Source organism: Oxyura jamaicensis, chromosome 5, assembly GCF_011077185.1.
Source record: "Oxyura jamaicensis isolate SHBP4307 breed ruddy duck chromosome 5, BPBGC_Ojam_1.0, whole genome shotgun sequence".
Lineage (NCBI taxonomy): Eukaryota > Metazoa > Chordata > Aves > Anseriformes > Anatidae > Oxyura > Oxyura jamaicensis.
In genome coordinates, this window is record NC_048897.1 from 8,561,998 (window position 1) to 8,576,463 (window position 14,466).

General features: G+C 39.7%; 1 protein-coding gene across 1 annotated transcript in view; it reads right to left on the bottom strand.

Moving 5' to 3' along the window:
• Positions 1-13,899, bottom strand: part of TPCN2 (two pore segment channel 2) — a 30,603-nt gene extending 16,704 nt beyond the window's left edge. Inside the window, exons 1-10 of the mRNA XM_035328465.1 lie at positions 13,715-13,899; positions 11,900-11,964; positions 10,672-10,748; positions 10,055-10,232; positions 9,272-9,388; positions 8,111-8,217; positions 7,205-7,277; positions 4,052-4,151; positions 3,636-3,701; positions 2,901-2,965 (exon numbers count right to left, since the gene is read on the bottom strand). Of these exons, the coding sequence (XP_035184356.1) occupies positions 2,901-2,965; positions 3,636-3,701; positions 4,052-4,151; positions 7,205-7,277; positions 8,111-8,217; positions 9,272-9,388; positions 10,055-10,232; positions 10,672-10,748; positions 11,900-11,964; positions 13,715-13,787 (921 nt within the window). The 5' untranslated portion in view covers positions 13,788-13,899. The remainder of the gene's footprint in view (positions 1-2,900; positions 2,966-3,635; positions 3,702-4,051; positions 4,152-7,204; positions 7,278-8,110; positions 8,218-9,271; positions 9,389-10,054; positions 10,233-10,671; positions 10,749-11,899; positions 11,965-13,714) is intronic.
• Positions 13,900-14,466: the final 567 nt, after the last annotated feature.

The following is a 14,466-nucleotide window of genomic DNA, read 5'->3' on the forward strand; positions in this document are numbered from 1 at the left end:
CCACAGTTTAAAGGGAATACTGCTAAGAGTCAAAGGCTGAAATCAGCAAAGCCCATGCCTACCAGAAGGTCTCGGGGACCAGCAGGAATACCCAGCACCCCCAACAGTTCTACATCCTGTGGTCAGATAATACACCGATCCTCTGGCACACATACACATCCCCACCCAAATTGTGATTAGAGACCAGAAGAGACCTAGCTCTCACTCCTTACAAGACCTCTGTGAAAGAGAAGGAAGGAACCAAGCAGACAAATCTCTAGAGTTCAAGTAAACATCCAGGTCATGGTTTATTTTTAATTCTTGCCTGCACAGGCACTTGCTTATTCTGGAGACAATGGCAACTGTAGAGCTCAAGTATTCACAGAAATTCATGCCACTGTTGGACAGCCTACCAAAGAGAAGGAAGTCAGATCCACATTTCTTTGTGCTTCAATTTTTCATAGCAATCACCCTCAAAATCTCTATTAACTGGTTTCTGGGGAGTCAGATTATGACATGGTCTCCCATGGGCAAGAAGAAAATGGAGAAAAAAAAGAGAAGAAACACGTAGAGTAGGAAAAAAGAAAAAAAAAATATTTGCACACATTACATATAAATATGCCTCTCCCACAGTGGGGTGGAGGCCATTCCTTCTGCGTAATATTGTTTATGACTTTCTACGCAACAAACTTCACCTTCTCTCTGGACCTTTACCTAGAGCAACTACTATTTCACTTTTCCCTCAAGCCCTCAGCTCCACTCTTCGCACCTCTAAGGGAAGGAAAGTACTATAGGTCTGTATGCAAATGACATACAGGGGAAGCAAACACAAAGCCAAGGTGGTTTGGTGGTTTCCCCCACACACACACACACCAAACCGACAGGAAACAGCAAGCATGAGAAAAGACAAGGTGCTCTGCACGTAACAGGGAACTGCTGTTCATTCTACCCTTAAGCTACAGCCTAGCAGTTTAGCTGTCAGACCAGTGCTTTTGTGTAGCACAGCCACTACCTTGAGTCAGGTTTACCAAAAATATTGCTGTTGGGCTGTGAAGTTATATGAAATATGCAGCAGGAAAGTAAAAACCAAAACAACAACTACAAAAATGGAGGTAGCAAAACTCCTGAAGTACTAATAGTAACCAAAGACTTGAGATAAAAAAAAATTACCTTGAAAATTGTAAAGCCAAAGGAAAAAAATAAAAATAAAAAATAAAAATAAACATAAACAGAAGATGGTACCTCAGCAAGATCTAGACTTAGCCTGTTGAGGAGCACAGCCTGAGAGCTCCCTATTTGACTGATGATTGCCTGACCAAAAATTCAGTCACATGCTATCAATGTGATAAGCATATTAATAGTTAGCCTAGCACTGTGTTAATTGTATTAATCTACTATGTGTATTAACTGCTAAGAACTGTGGTGCACCTTGCATGTTTTATATTCATTGCTGGTGACAAACTCAGTTCTGGAGATCTCCAGCTGCACCCATGAAGCCTCTTCCTTACCCACCTCTCCAGTCAGCTACATCTTTCTCAAACAGCACTAGGAAATTCACAGAATTCATCCTCTTGGAGGAAGAACATTTTATTGGAAGTAGCAGAGATCAACTTTAATCTGATTTATGTTGTCCCTGCTTTCTAAAATACTCTTGCCTTAGCTCATTACAATTCCTCCCAGACTGTATAGCTACTCTATCTCATACAGAAAACAAAAGAGCTTACACCCTTTCCTGCTATGGAAATCCAGACTACACTGCCAGCTGGAGACTAAACTGGTGCTCATAATGCAGCAAAGCAAACTACACAGCTTGGTAATACAGAAGAAAAAAATAAACTTTTAGCATTGAGTTTAATCACCACCACAAATGTCATGTTCCTTGCACAACTACATTTACTTTGTCACCTTTTACTTCTCTGATGTAGATACATGGGTCAAAAAAAGGCCATTACACCACACATCAGATTCCTATTAAACAAAAAGGGAAGCACTGTGTATGATGAGCCACCTTCCAGAAGCACACTGAGGTACTGCGCTGATGACTCTGGCATCACATGGAGTGTAAGCTGAGTACCAACAGGAATAACTACTACACCAGAAAGCAACTTCTTTTTAGCTCATAACACAAAAAGAAAGGAAGGAAGATTAAGCAACAAAGACTAGCAGTTCCTTATCTTCTACTGCGTGAACATCTCCAAAGAATCCAGGTCTTACAGTAATTCAGTGCTTTGAAAACCATTTCAACTTACAGCAGATACCCCAGTAAAATTAAGGTTTGTACAGACATACAAGGAACGGATTAGGTGCACATCCAGTTGCCTCTGACACCTTAATTCAAAAGGCCAGGTATCTACACATAGCCTACCAGCAGCTGCTTCTGATACAAGTCAGTCACCACACTCGAATCCACCTCCAAGAAGCAAGAGACTGTCCCAGTCATTCTAACCTCACATCTACTTGCAGTAAGGATAAAGTAAAAATAGGACATGTTTTAATCAGCGATTTGTTTTTATTGAAGGCTTCTCAGCCTGTCCTACTTAGAGAAATTAAATGATAGGAATTGCAACAATAGCTATTAAATAGTACTGCAGGTTTTCTACATAGAGAACAAGTTTAAGTTACTTGTTAATTGTCCTCGTTCAGTTTTCTAAGTGTTGGTTTTTCTTCCTGTGATAGTCAAAGCTGCACACCTACAGCACACACAGATGTATTTTAATAGGTGATTTACTCAGAGAATGATCAAGCTACAACAGCGCATACAGGTAAAAACCTGTGCATATACAGAGCCTTTAGTATGTTAAAAATGCATCTACAGCCCGGATTGGCATACTGACTTAATACACAGTTAAAACTATAAATGCTCAGGATTTCACAGTGCTAAGGTTGTAATCGAACACAGAAGTGGGGAATGTTTTACTCACCAGAAGGTATCCTCGAAACTGGTTATATATTATGGCTGTAAGCAAGTTCATCAGAAATAAGTTACCTATCGAAGACAAAAAAAAATAAAAATCAATGAGAATTATTGGAATATATTTGTGCTTCTCAAGATGCATTGTGTTTCTCTGATTTTAGGTCTCTGACTATTTAAACCTAAGCATTTCCACATTTTACAAAGTACAACACAGTATATAAATGTTTGTCTCCCCTAAAATAACAACAAAAAACCTTGGATAGCCACCAAAAAGATACATTTCAAGCATACTCCATAAACCAGAAGTAGCTATTATTTTTCAAACACGTTAATAAATGTAAGATTCACAAGCTTAACAGAATTTTCCCTCTTAAGAATGAAGAAATTTCAGTGCATATCATATAAGCACTGAGAACAAGTTTAAACATACATAATAAATCATAGGCCTGAATTCAAAAGAATATTTTCTTCCATTCATTTTCTAAAAATAAAGTTTAACATTGAATATGAAGTCACGTATTTGTTCTCCTATATATGTTCCTAAAAAAACAAACCATAAGTGCCTTCCCTGAAATTTATTTTGCAAGACAATACATTGTAATTGGAAGAAAGGCAAAAAAGATAAAAAAAAAAAAAGAACTTTGTGATAAAACTTACAGTAAAATAAAACACCTTTTAGCTGGTATGCACAAGTGTCAATGTTTCAGTGCATTTAAATTAACAAAGACATGGAACAACTTACCTAATACAGTGAAGAGTATGAAGAAGATTGAATAAGCTCGGTTCTTAGAATACGCTGGAATCATTACTGTATCAGATTTAACAAAAAAAAAATGCATTTTATGCTTAAGAGCAATAAAACAGAGATGGCTCAATTTTTTGGTAAACGGTAAAAGCTCTTATATTGCTCGACTTTAGAGCTGCATATAGATACATATGAATTACACCACGGAAAATACAAAAATCCTGCTACTTAAAGCACAAAAAATCTTACAGAACCTTCAAAAATCCTGCTACTTAAAACACAGAAAATCTTACAGAACCTTCCTCTGGGTGTACTAAGAACTATCTGCTGAAAGAACGGTTACAGTAGCCTGAAGATATGCAATGATTCACTAAAAATATAGACAAGAATTATTTCCAAAACAGACTGCTTACCATCAGGATTATTTGCTGTAGTTAGCAAGACCAGCAGCGATGTCAGTGAATCGGGCAAATTCCGAAAATACCCCACCCATTCCTTATCCTGCTGGCCATCCTAGTCAAAGAGATGCTCATTGTTACCAGAGAAACATGAAGAATCACTAGGACTGTCTTACCAAGAAAATAAAAATATACAGGTATTCTCTCACTAATCAATTTATTATGCACACAGTCAAATCTACCATGTGAAAAAAAACATAAGGCAAGCATAAAAACTAGGACAACGTGTAGGAATACAGTCCAATCACTTCACTTATTAACAGTAAATAAAATACATAAGGAAGAACATCAATCTAAAACAGACACAGGAGGCTCAATACAGAGGTCACATCTAACATCTCAGATGCAGGAAGGACAACAGTGTCACAAGAAGGCAGTACAGGAATCTAAAGCCACCCTTGACTGATAGAAAAAGCATTGTATTTTAACCTGAAACACTGGGGGGTATTGGAGCTAAAAGGACCCCCTAAACATGACACCCCTTAACCTCCAACCCTCCCCCCCCCAAAAAAAAAAAAAAAAAAATCACACAGACTAATCCCATATTCAATCTCAGTTCACATAAAAATTGTGCATGGATTAGAAACTGCTTGCTTTTTATTCCAGCTACACAACGCTGTACCCCAGCATAGACAGAGAACTAATGACTCCTGATTTTAGGCTCCAGGATGTGTCCAGAAGTGTAACACAATTTGAGGATACAATATTAAAACAAACCCTGTCTATACCAAAGGATAGAAACAAAACGGACAGCAACACCCAGGTGACTCCAGGGCCTCCTCAATTATGAAGAACTGCCTTAACTTGTGTTACAGAAGATTCTTGTCTAGCTCGAGCTATGTTTAAGCACCTGCAGCTCCTAGCATACTCACTAAATATGAAATGTCTCTCTCACCTTCCCTTTGAATTCTGAATGGAAAACTTTTAACATTCTCCAAATTAGTTGTTTGCACAAAGTTACTAGCACTAATTGGAAAGTAAGTTTTCCCCTTCCTCCAGTCATTCCTTTACGTTCATGGCAGATTGTGTTTGATTACTGTAAGCTCAAGGTCTGCACAGAACACAGTTTTAGGTTCCTCTTCAATAAAGTATGTGAAGACATACTTAAAGTACAAGTGCAAGGACAGCCCTCACCCTATCTTATTTTACAGGAAATAAAATGTACACAACTAGCAGCACACAACATAAAACAATACACAGTGACCAGAATTAGCACACATTACAGGAGTTATTAGGCATACAGAAAACATAACTGATCTATCTTGAAAAAAGATTAGGAGAAGATTCAAAATGCTATGTATGGTATCAATGAAAACATCACACAGAGCTTAAACATCTTGGGGAAAAAAAAAAAAAAGATCAGTGCTACAGCACCCAAAGAAATATTTGCAATTACTCTGGTGACTACAGTCTTCAGAAATATTTTGTGGCTCAGTGGAAAACATCAGCTGATCTGCTGAAGCCCTGATAGCATCAGGGATTTTCATCAAAAACACACTGGGAGGCAGAACATGGATAATACACATATTTTTTTCCCAACAAATACTGACAGCTAAAAAAATATGCAGAGTACAAACAATACAAACGTGAATCCTGTAGTACAGAGTAAACAGACATAAAATCTGCTGAGAAGACTGGCAAACTGTACCTCTAGAAGAAATATGCAAAACAACGCAGAAATCTAGAGGCATTAATTTCATAACTGAATGTTCTTCTAGAACATCCTTTGAGTATTTTGCCTTGTTAGATACAATTAGTTTGTACGGGTATCAAGCTAGAAAATCAAAAAAGAAAAAACAGATCCCTAAGTTGTTATTTTTCACCTAAATGCATAAAATAACACTGATACATGTATATTAAATACATTACCATCTGCTGGGAAAGCTTATAATCAAAATTAGGTGTGACATTGAAAGATAATACAAACATACGGAATGCAACTAAAAAAAGGGAAAAACAGAGCTCTGCTTGTAATTCCAGATATTCTATAACAAGAATTTAAGGAATTTCCTGACCATAAGGAAGACTAGAGGCAGGCAAAGTGCAAATTGCAGCAGGAATGAAGGTGCAAGACTGACTAAGGAAAGGACTAAGATTACTGACAGAAGTGCACAAGTCTTAGTGATCATACAAATACATGTATGGAAGGCCCTAAAAAATAAAGAACATGAAACCTGAGTATGATACATTAAGATACAGGAAGATTAGCAGAAAGAACATACCAAGAGCACTGGAACACAAAAGTGATTTTAACCACAAAATTTCAAATCTGCTTTTGGGAAGCAGGAAGAAAAAAAAAGACAGGAAGAAGCAAAGATCAGAAGCCAAAGCATCAGAGAAATACAGGCAGAAACCTACCAAGGCAATGCCAGGGATACCAGTACTGTAGATAAGGTATGAAAACATGGAAGAAAGTAAACTTAGCAAAAAGCTAGATAGAGAAAGGAAAAAAAAAAAAAAAAAGAAAAAGAAAATAAAAGAAGAAGTGAGTGATCATACAAACAAAAAAGCACCAAGTTTAAGAGCTTTGGACACAAAACAGCATAGGCACTTTAAACAAAAGCAGAAGAAGTAACTCAAAGGACCAAATTGGAGAATTGTAGCAAGAAGCTGCTTGTATAAACAGACTTGAAACTTCTCACCTGTGGTAACAGCATCAATACCAATAATATGTGAGACCATAAAAAAATAAAGATGTCAACCACATTTTAGTATGGAACCATCTAACCTTGCTCTGAGCAGCAGGGCTAGACTAATAAAATTATATGCCAAATTGCAAAGTTGCAGTTGTGGAGTTGTAAAGTGTGTTATCACTTAAGTAGCAAAGAGAAGTCTGGAGAAATAAAATCTTCACTAAAGATGATGAGATTTTAACACTATCCTAAGAGCCTTCTAATGCACACTTACATAAGCAGAACTACACAAGGGTACTATTAAGACCTTTTATCTCTCTAAAGAGACTTTAAACTCAACCCAGTGAGTCTGACGAGGTAAAATGACCTTTCCTGGGGAAACAAGTTTCACCAGTTTGATTAGAAAACTAGACAAGCATCAACATGAGTAAGAAAAAAAGCAGAGATCTATCAATGCACAAATATAATCGGTTACCTTTGTTCGAGCAAACAGCAGCATGGCAAACATGGTAAAGAGAGACAGATGAACAGCTAGTAGTAGAACAACGCTATTGGAAAGAACACATCATAGGCGTTAATATTTTTATTATTAACATCTCTTGCTAAAAATGTAAAAAATGCTATGTAAAAAAAGGATATTTTTAAGAAACTACATGGAGATAACAGATCATCTAAGCTTTGATTCAGAAGAATCACACTTCTTCAGGACACAACAGCGTTAGCTTGAACAGTTGTGAGGTCAGTAAGATTTTAATATCTCTTTTTGTTCCTAAAGTTAGAACCATATCTTTTTGATCAGAGAATATAAGGCCTTGCATAGCCTCTCCAGGACACCCCAGCTGAGAAGTAACAGGCAAGGACAGCAAGATCTGTAAGCTGTATGTAACAAAACCTATGCAAACAGGAAGAGCTCTCAAGAAGCATCATGCTGCCTGGTTGCCATTTCACCAATGGCATTTCCAGTTCAGCATTTGTAATGATAAGATCTAACATACATTTTGCCAAAACCATTTAGAAATTAAAAACCTAAAGTAAAGAACTCTAAAAAAAAGTATAAAAAGTAGCTTGTTGTGGGGCACTCATGACTGGGAGGCAAGTACCCGTAACTCTTGCAAAAGGGCTGTACACAACATACACATAATTAAAAAACTCCACTCAATCAGACCTTGTATGTCACACACAGAGTCACATCACATGCATTCTAGAGAAATTTTACAGACTAAAGGGGCCAAAAAGTTACCACAACTTTCCATCTGTCACTACCCGGTCTCACCAACCACTTTGGTAGGGCCTGAAGAAAGCTGCTCAGATGTCACACCCCAGAATACCAACAGTAATGACATGCTTGCTGTGCAAGGATGTTTTCTATGCTATTACCTACCTTGCCATTTCAGGCAATGTGCTGTTAATACTTTTTAATGTTTTCTTCATCATTGAAGAATTCTGAAGGAGAAAGAAAGGACGAAGAATTCTTCTTACTCTCACAGTCTGCAAAAACAAAACAATGGATCAGATACTGAGTTCTCATAAGACTAGTACCACAAATATTTTTAATGTAGGCTTGTCAAAAAAATGATATACATCAACAAAAATCAACAGTGTAACATAAAAAGGCTGCGCTCAGAAGCTGAATCTGTCCCGCTGATGTTAGAAAAGGCACAAAGGAGACTTTATAAGTCTCAAGTTGAAAGAATGATAGACTGCTTTAAAAATACACACTGAAATTTCAGTAGCCTCACCAGTCCATTAATTATAAACAATTTAACTTTACATAACAGGAAGGTTGAGAGATAGCATTTTCCTATTTTCTGCCGAGGTCCACTTCAAAAAGGGGTATCAATAGCAAGCTATTTTCAATAGAAATAGATACACATTTTTTAAACAAATGATTTCAATTTTCAGTAGTTTTTTTTTTTTCCTTTTTTTTTTTTTTTAATTACATGTTCTGCTTATTACACATCTTTTCCTGCCTCTGACAAAACTCACATAGGTGATTGCCCTGATTTTCCTTAACATAACCTAAAGCAAGTAATCTATTTGATCTGTGTATTCAAGACACTTTCCAGCCTTCAAATTATTTCTGTGACTTGCCTGCTATGTCAGGTATTTCAGCATCCTGCATTTTAGTATCAGGCTTCTCAGCACTACATGACAGCAAAAATCTACCCCTTTGTATTGTAACCTGCTGTTCAAGCTACTAGTCCACTACCAAGATTTTAGAATCACTTCTTAAGACACATTCGCAACATACGCACAATTTTTAGCCTAGACAGTTAACTTATTTCAGCCATATTATATTTGTTTGAACAAATGAAAAGGATGTAAATATTTTTCATAAAGTTAGCTAGATGTTTATAGGCTTAAATAATACATTCTTTCAACATTTTAGGATGACCTCTTTGTTACTAGGTCGCACCCTGGTCAACAGTTCCCGGAGATCACACATGCCCTGATGAGTATCCCTCGGCAGCTTCTCCTCCCCTGCCTCTCCCCACAGCTATGTTGCTGATGGTTTCTGTAGAAAGCAGCAAGCAGTTCTTACCTCTGTGCAGAAAAAACTCAGCGATACAACCCAGTCAGTAAGGGAAACAATTAATGTCAGGATATAAGCCATCAGCCATCTGTTTTTCCAAAACTCTTCCCATCCAACTAAGTAACTCTGAAGGGAAGAAAAAAAAAAAAACACACATCTTCTTTTAACAATAAATTCCAATACCCTAACAGAGTTAGCACCAATTGTTTTTCAAGTATTCATAGTTCTACACTAGTGCTCATAAAGAGTTCCCTGAAATCCACATTGATCAGAGAATTTCTCTATAATAATTAAAAAAAGTCAAGAGAAGTGAGAGGTGAATGCAGACCATGTGGGAAGAACCCTTTGCATGCAAGAAAAAAGTCCATTTAGTAACCACAAGAAGATCTTCCAGAAAGAAGGAAAGAAGGATCCAAAGAACAGTCCTGTTTGGTTATTATATATGCCAATTTTTATGGCTTAAAACAAGCGACCAAGCCAAAGCCATTGTATTCCTAGCAAAATGAATTTTTCTTATTCCACACAAATAAGAGTTTATATTTCTTAGGGAAGTAGCCATACACTTTCTATTAAAAAAAAAAAAAAAAAGCTGTACGTTTTCCCTAAAGCTGCAGTAATTTCTCCTAAAAGAGGGACTTCAACACCACAAAGCAATCTCATTGCGGAAATCCAAAATTTGAGTAACAGTTCTTCAGCCTTTCTCCCAAAACATAAAAGCAACACTGACTACAACTACTGAGCTGCCCAGCACACATAGCATTTCATTCAGTGCCAGATGAAAGCGATGCTCACCTTCACAGACACATCAATTATGAACACGAGGAAGCAAAGCAGCTCAACACTTTCTGTTAGGCCACACGGAGGATCCCAGGCAGGAAGGCGGTATCGTACATCTGATGTGATAGTAAGCGAAGAAGGCGTTTCAATGAAAGCCAAAGCCAGGATTATAGTAATGGTCAAGCTCAAAATGCTGTTTGGGCAGAGATGAACAAAAACGAGCAAAATGAATAACAAAATATTTACAGTCCAACAATTTTCTTAGAAGAAAATCAAGCTTTATGAAGTCATATTTAACAAAAATTGGTTGCACCGTAACACAGCACTTAATTAGCATGATGTTGTCTGCATTACAATAACTACTGCTGACAACCAAACAAGCTTAGGATGTTGTCATTTTGAAACTAACAACAACAGTCTTATTAATATGTAATACAGTTAGACATTTAGAAGACTTTTGTATGCCTTGTTGCTTTCCACTTCTACCATGTTCACATGTAGTCACCCACCTGCTTCCTACCCTGAGTTCTTAAGGATAAGTGCACAATTACCTAATTATTTAATAAAAATAACACACAAACACAAAAATTATAGTCCTAAACTAAAAAGCAACAAGAATAACAAATTCTCACCATTGGCAAATTCTTGAATAATACCGCCTATAAAGCCACAGGGATTTAGAGTCCACACGGTGGTTTATAGATCGATACTGTAGGGAGAAAGCAAAAAAAGGATAATTCAAATAATACACGTGGTCTGTCTCAACGACAAAAATATACTTACAAAAATAAAACAAGCTCTAAACAACAAGGCTCAAGACAAATCCAGTTTGACAATAAAATAAAGAAAATATTGTACAAGTTATTATTAAAATGACACTCACTAATGACTATACCTTAGCTAGAGCCTACATATATGCAATGGGAAAGGTTCTACTAAAGTGTTCTTTATTCTAAGGATCACACATTTGGTCAGATAATCAATCAGCGTGACAGTTATCTGAAGCAAGCATTATCCTCATCACATTTAACAGCATCTGTAATAATTCAGTGCCTACTGTTCTAATGGTTAAAGAGGCCCAGACTTTTGGTTCACCTCTCCGGCATTCCTTCCATTCATGGATCTTCTTTTGTCTTGTGCCTCCAAAAAGCCATAAGATGCAAAAAAATCAATTCTGAAAGTAGGAGACCTCAAATTCCACAGCCCCATTGGGCTGCTCTTACTCTGCCTCCTCTGAGAAGTAGCAAGTGCCAGAAGGGTGTGCATGCATTCAATATATCTGAACCCCTGAAATCTACCAACCAAAAGAAAGCTCCAGAACTGCCCTCGAGCATTCACACTGCCCATGACTAATAACAGGAAGGCAAGAGGATTCAGAAGTATGCCGTGACAGACAGAGACAGACAAAAATGGAGACCTGCAAAGGCAGTAAGCTCAGCTAAAGCAAGAGTTCCAGCTTCTTGCTTAAAGCCAACCTCAAAGTTTGCCAACTCTCAAGCTTTGTAACCAGATTTAGATGCAAATTACAGGGTTTGCCCACATACTTGCTCTTAGCAGTAAGGGCTTTATTAAAAAACAAAGCACACCCACACATAAATCAACATAATCGGCATCTGGTTTGACAAACTTGAAAAGAAGACACTAGCTCAACACAATTACCCTGTGCAAAAACATGTTTCTTCCAGGCAGATGTTCACTGAAACTTGCATACCACAGGAATCTGATATTCTGATTTTGCTTTGTAAAACAAGACAATGTTATGTGGAAGTTGCCTGAACAACAACAAAATAACAACTTGGAAGCTAGCAGAATGCGTGACAAATACCCAGCACGGAAAGCTAACAAACAAGTTGTATTTACCTGGATTGCGTCTTCTATAAACACTACGGCTTGGTTTATATAAAGGTCATTATCCAATCCAGTAGCTACAACATTAAAAAGAAATAAGAATTACTTGCTGCATTTTGGATAAAACCTGCAGCTTGCTTAGTTAACAGTTAACCTTAGTGACCAGAAGCTGCACGGCCACGGTTCTCACAATAAACAGCGCTGTATAAACACACACGCACGCTGAGAAAATAGGCAAAGACAACTCCTGCCACGTTTTGCAGCACTGGGCATTAAATTAATAGCAATAATAATTTCAAGACACATCATTCCCTTTTCCATATTCTGCAAAAAGGTTCACTCTTACATTTAGCTTAAGTAGCTACATTACATTAGTAAATAAATAACTATCATGAGGCTATATTTTTATACAGACAGAAATCGTAAGTCGCTTGCATTGTATTTTATAACTTCACATCCTCATCAGTCTTTGTCTCAAGAAAATCACCTCTAAATAAGACAGCAAAAATCTATTTCTATTTAATGGAGCTTTAACAATATTATTTTTTGATAAAGTGGGGATCCAAGCTGGAAATATGAGACACTGGCATTCTACAGTCTTATTTTGTTTGTTAAATGTACTAAGGTTTTGATCGATATTGTTCTCTCCAAAGCCAACAGAGATTTGTCAGAAGAGAACGGAATTAAGTCCTTTAAAAAGCAAAAAAAAAAAAAAAAAAAAAAAAAGTCCCAAGAGTTATTATTACCGCAGCTAATAGATCAGAGTTCAAGACACAGAAAGAGGTAAAAGTACACGAAGTGAAATAAAATATTGCAAATTAGTTTCTACGCAACATTTCAAAATCCATTATTAAGTCTATATGAAGACATTCACAAAGTTAAGAATAAAGGTCAATGACTTGTGTTCGCTTGATTTATGACCTCTGAATAACTAACCTGGCCGTTAACCCAACAAGACAGGCGGTTAAAGCCAACTTATGAAGAAGAGTCTCCTTCAGAGAAAGCTTAGGGGGCTACAGACATAAAATATACATACTAGTGTCACCTTCCCATAGAGAGGGTTAGGCTGAAGGAGCAATTTGTGCCATCGTGGGGACGGCAATCGCAGCAAGGGACCCTGCAGAACGCCTCGATCCCGTGCGCTCTCCATGCTACTCATCAAGCAATGCCAAAAGCACCATTGATTTGGGTCCCTGGCAATTATGTTCCACATGATTCAGCAGCATCAGTTTTCTGCAGACTCCTTCCAAATGTCACCGTTTATATGAGCACAAGCAAGTCTTTTGTACCAGTTGCGACTTAAACCGCAACATGAGGGAAATGGAACATACACGGAGACGAGCAAGGTTCGCGCTATCACATGCACGCAGATTTTATCTTTCTCAAGCCCTGCCACGCCAGGGAGATAAAAATAAAAGTTGTTTAAAGGAACAGCATTAGTTTATGGATATGAGGTACAGCAGAAGCTCTACGTTTGTGAAGCAGACACCACAAGTTCAGGGCTGACCCCAACGATTTCAAAAGGGCAGAAGCTGAGCAACCTCTCTTCACGCTAACGCATGGAAACTCCCAAGAAACGATGACTTGGGCAGTTCCCGAATTATTTATTTTTTAAAAGGTCATTCTCCGCGCTGGCTGCCCGGACGGGCCCTTGTCCCATCCCGCCAGCCCTCGGTGCCGGCGAGCGGCGCTGAGTCACAGCGCGGCTGAGGGCACCGCGGGGCGCCCTCACAGGGTCACCCCCCACAGGAGGAGCCCTCCCGGGGGACTCCACAGCCACGCTCCCGCCGCCGAGCCCCTCTGGGCCGTTCCTCGCCCCCCGCTCACCCTCCTCAGCCCGCCGGAGCCAGCTCCGCGGGGGCAGCAGCGGCTCCGTCTCGGCGCCGGCTCCAGCCTCCATCAGCGGCGACCTGGGCTGGGCTGCGCTCCGCCACCGGGACGGGGCGGGACGGGGCAGCAGCAGGGCGACCGCCCCCACCGCTTGTGACCGGCACCTCAGGAGGGAGCAGGGAGGAGCCTCGGCACGGCACGGCCCCTTCGGCACGGCACGGACCCGGTTGTGGCGGCCGCAGCCTTCCAGCGCCCGGCGGCGCCGCCCCGAGCCCGCCGCCCCCGAGCTGAGGGAGAAGAGGGCGGGAAGTGAGGAAGGGGCGGGCGCCGCCGCCCGCCTCCCTCTGACAGGGGCAGCGTGAGAGGGGGAAAAGGGGTGATGTGATCATCGCCCAGCGGCTGCCAGGGCGCCAGCCGCTACTTCCCCTTCACAACCGGAGCGGGAAAGCAGTGGTAAAAGCGGGACAGCCCTCACCAGCTTCACCCCAGCGCAGGGCTCGGGCAGAGGAGGCACGGGGGAAGGGCCAGGTCAGCTCAAGGCAGGCACGGCAAGGCTGCTGCAAACACTTCTCAGCACAGCCAGAAGAACATGAAGTGCCATTTGCACAGCCGGCCTCAGTGCCACTGCCTGGGGAACTCGAGTGCCCTTCTGCTGACTGCCTGAAATGTTCAGGGTAACGACAGGGCCAGGGGGGCACGGAAACAGGCCATTGCTTATGCTACTGCTGACTGGAGAGAAACCGTTTCCT